Raw genomic sequence first — 2497 nt, forward strand, 5'->3', positions numbered from 1 at the left:
ATGGGCTATCCATTTTGAGCAAGTGACAAGCTTTTGCAGGTTATCAACCAGGTTTTGCAGTTTGGACTAATAGTTTTGAGAACTGTATTAACTGTTGTGCAAATGTAAATAGTGATATGAGAAATGCACCAAAGCAACTGTGGAAAATTGTCATTCAAAGCTTTACTTACTTTTTCCACTGCCATTTTGAATGTGTGTTCAATAAAGACATGGAAAATCAGAATGGGTTAATATTTTAGACACATTTGTCTTAGATGATTAGAACATATTTTATGACAAATTTATTCGGAAAACAAAAAAATTCCAAAACGTGCACGCACTACTCCTTGCCACTGAAAAACAACCTGTTTGTGAAGTGCTAAATGAAATTCAAAGTCCATAACATTAGATGATTTTTGTGTTGTTTATTTTTAAATAATTATATTTTTAGAATGTGAAAGCAAACCGGATCACCGGGCGTACACTTAAAGATGAGAAGAACATGAACGCCACACAGAAAGGTCCGGACCAACCAGAACCTGACTGTTAGACATCAGTTCTCACCACTTATGTTGTCCTGAAGAAATTTAAATCAAGGGAGAGAGGAAAAGGAGGGAATGTAGAGGAATGCTTGTTGCACTCCTGGCGTTGTTTAATTTAAATCAATCTGGGCAAAGCTACACACAAACTTTTTGAAAGGTAGCGGGACCCTTTCTCTGCTGACTTCTGCTGGGCTGCTCTGGTAATGGGGGGCAGATGAACAGGCTCCGTATCCATGCCGAGCTGCAGGCTGTTGCGCTCTTGATAACGTTTTATAAAACACGTCTGGTCAGTACCATATCTGGGCAATGGTTCTTCATTTCCTACACCAAAGAAGCTGGGCTCCCCCCTCTTAGAAAGGACACCATGTCTTCGTTTGCTTGCAGCTAAAAGTTGCTGAACATCTTGGTCTGCAGCCTTGTGAAGTTCACGTTGGACATACTGCTGGACTAGTTTGTCCCCCTCAGCAATCTGTTCTGCTTGCTTTCGTGCAGCTTCACAATCCTGTCTTTTCAGCTGTTGGAGACGAGCGTGTTTTTCAGCCATCAGGCTGGCATTAGTGCCTCGACAAGTGATGTGATTGTCATTGATACTCTTAGCCTTTTGTTTCTTCTCTTCTAGAAACAACCTCTCAGACACTTTGTGGGCCTGAAACAAGTCCAGTTTGCTCCGTTGCTCTTCCTTCCTCTTTTGCTCTTTCTCCTCTACCTTTTTGTGTCTGTGAGAGAAAATAGTCTTAAGCATGGCAGTCCAACTCTCCTCCTTGTCCTTTAGCTGCTTGGCCACTTTATCATCTTGCTCAGCCGTTACCCTGGCTAATTTCTCCAGCTCCTTACGGCTCGATGTGGCAGCCTGCTTCTTTTTACTGGCTGCCAGTTTTTGATAAACAATTTGTTTTGGTACCTGAAGCTTTTTGAACTTTTCAGCTTGGTCAGTTTTTCTTTGCTGCAGCTTTTCTTCCATGTCAACCTGAACACGTTGTCTTTTGACCTCCTCCAATTTCCGGGTCTCCTTTGCTCCGTCATACTTAGTACTTAAAATTATGTCCAACTGACGTGTTAAATTAAAGAATAAATGTTTTATTACTATCATTATTATAATAATAATGAATTCAATTTTTTCTACTTGTTATACTGATGTATTTGCTTTGAGCTGCTGTAGCACAGATATTTCCCCTGTGTGGATTTCACATTTTAGAAGCTGGAACTAGTGACTTGATAAATAACTTAACTATTAATCTATTAATTAGTAGTTAATTATAGTGACAATACAAGAGTAAAAGCAGATACCATTAAAACACATTCAGTCCAGTTTTATTTTAAAAGACGGTCCTGCGTTACTTCTCAAGGCTCCAGACCCCCGGCAGTACTGCCAGGTCAACCATACGGTGCCATTGCTGGCACTGTATTTTGACGGGGAGAGCAACATGAGGGTGGACTTCAGGCTCTCTAGAGGATCCTTCAACGGTCTGATGGCCATCCTCGGCACGGGGTCTGACCATGGCTGGGAACCAGTCATTGAGGCCCTCGTCTTCCTCTTTTGGCTGGCCAGTGGTACATCCTACCGCGTGGTATCCAGGGCCTTTGCCATGCCCAGGACCACTGTACATCGCGCTGTCCACAAAACCAGCCGCAAGGTCCTCTCTCTCCTCCCCCAGGTCGCTCGTCTTCCAACAGAGGAGGACTTTCCTCACATTGGAGCAGGATTTGCGCGGCTGGCCGGGTCGGCAGCCTTCCGCCAGGTTGTGGGCAGCATCGACGGCTGCCACGTCCGTGTGAACCCCCCGGAACAGGACGCAGCCTGTTACCTGAATAGGAAGATTTTTTATTCTGTTCAGTTTCAGGCTGTGTGTGACCACACAGCAAAATTCATCAATGTTTTTATTGGTTTCCCTGGGTCAGCTCATGATGCAAGGGTTTTAAAGCACAGCCCCCTGTACTACCAGAAAAGGTACCCTCCTCCTGGTTTCTGCCTCATC

At 43.9% G+C, this 2497-nt stretch overlaps 1 protein-coding gene across 1 annotated transcript in view; it reads right to left on the reverse strand.

The window, feature by feature from the left end:
* Nucleotides 1-614: 614 nt before the first annotated feature.
* LOC117958717 (stress response protein NST1-like) overlaps nt 615-2497 on the reverse strand; it is a 7524-nt gene continuing 5641 nt past the window's right edge. Inside the window, exon 2 of the mRNA XM_034895290.1 lies at nt 615-1496. Within this exon, the coding sequence (XP_034751181.1) occupies nt 637-1482 (846 nt within the window). The 5' untranslated portion in view covers nt 1483-1496 and the 3' untranslated portion in view covers nt 615-636. The remainder of the gene's footprint in view (nt 1497-2497) is intronic.

The sequence above is a fragment of the Etheostoma cragini genome, chromosome 15 (assembly GCF_013103735.1).
Source record: "Etheostoma cragini isolate CJK2018 chromosome 15, CSU_Ecrag_1.0, whole genome shotgun sequence".
Classification (NCBI taxonomy): domain Eukaryota; kingdom Metazoa; phylum Chordata; class Actinopteri; order Perciformes; family Percidae; genus Etheostoma; species Etheostoma cragini.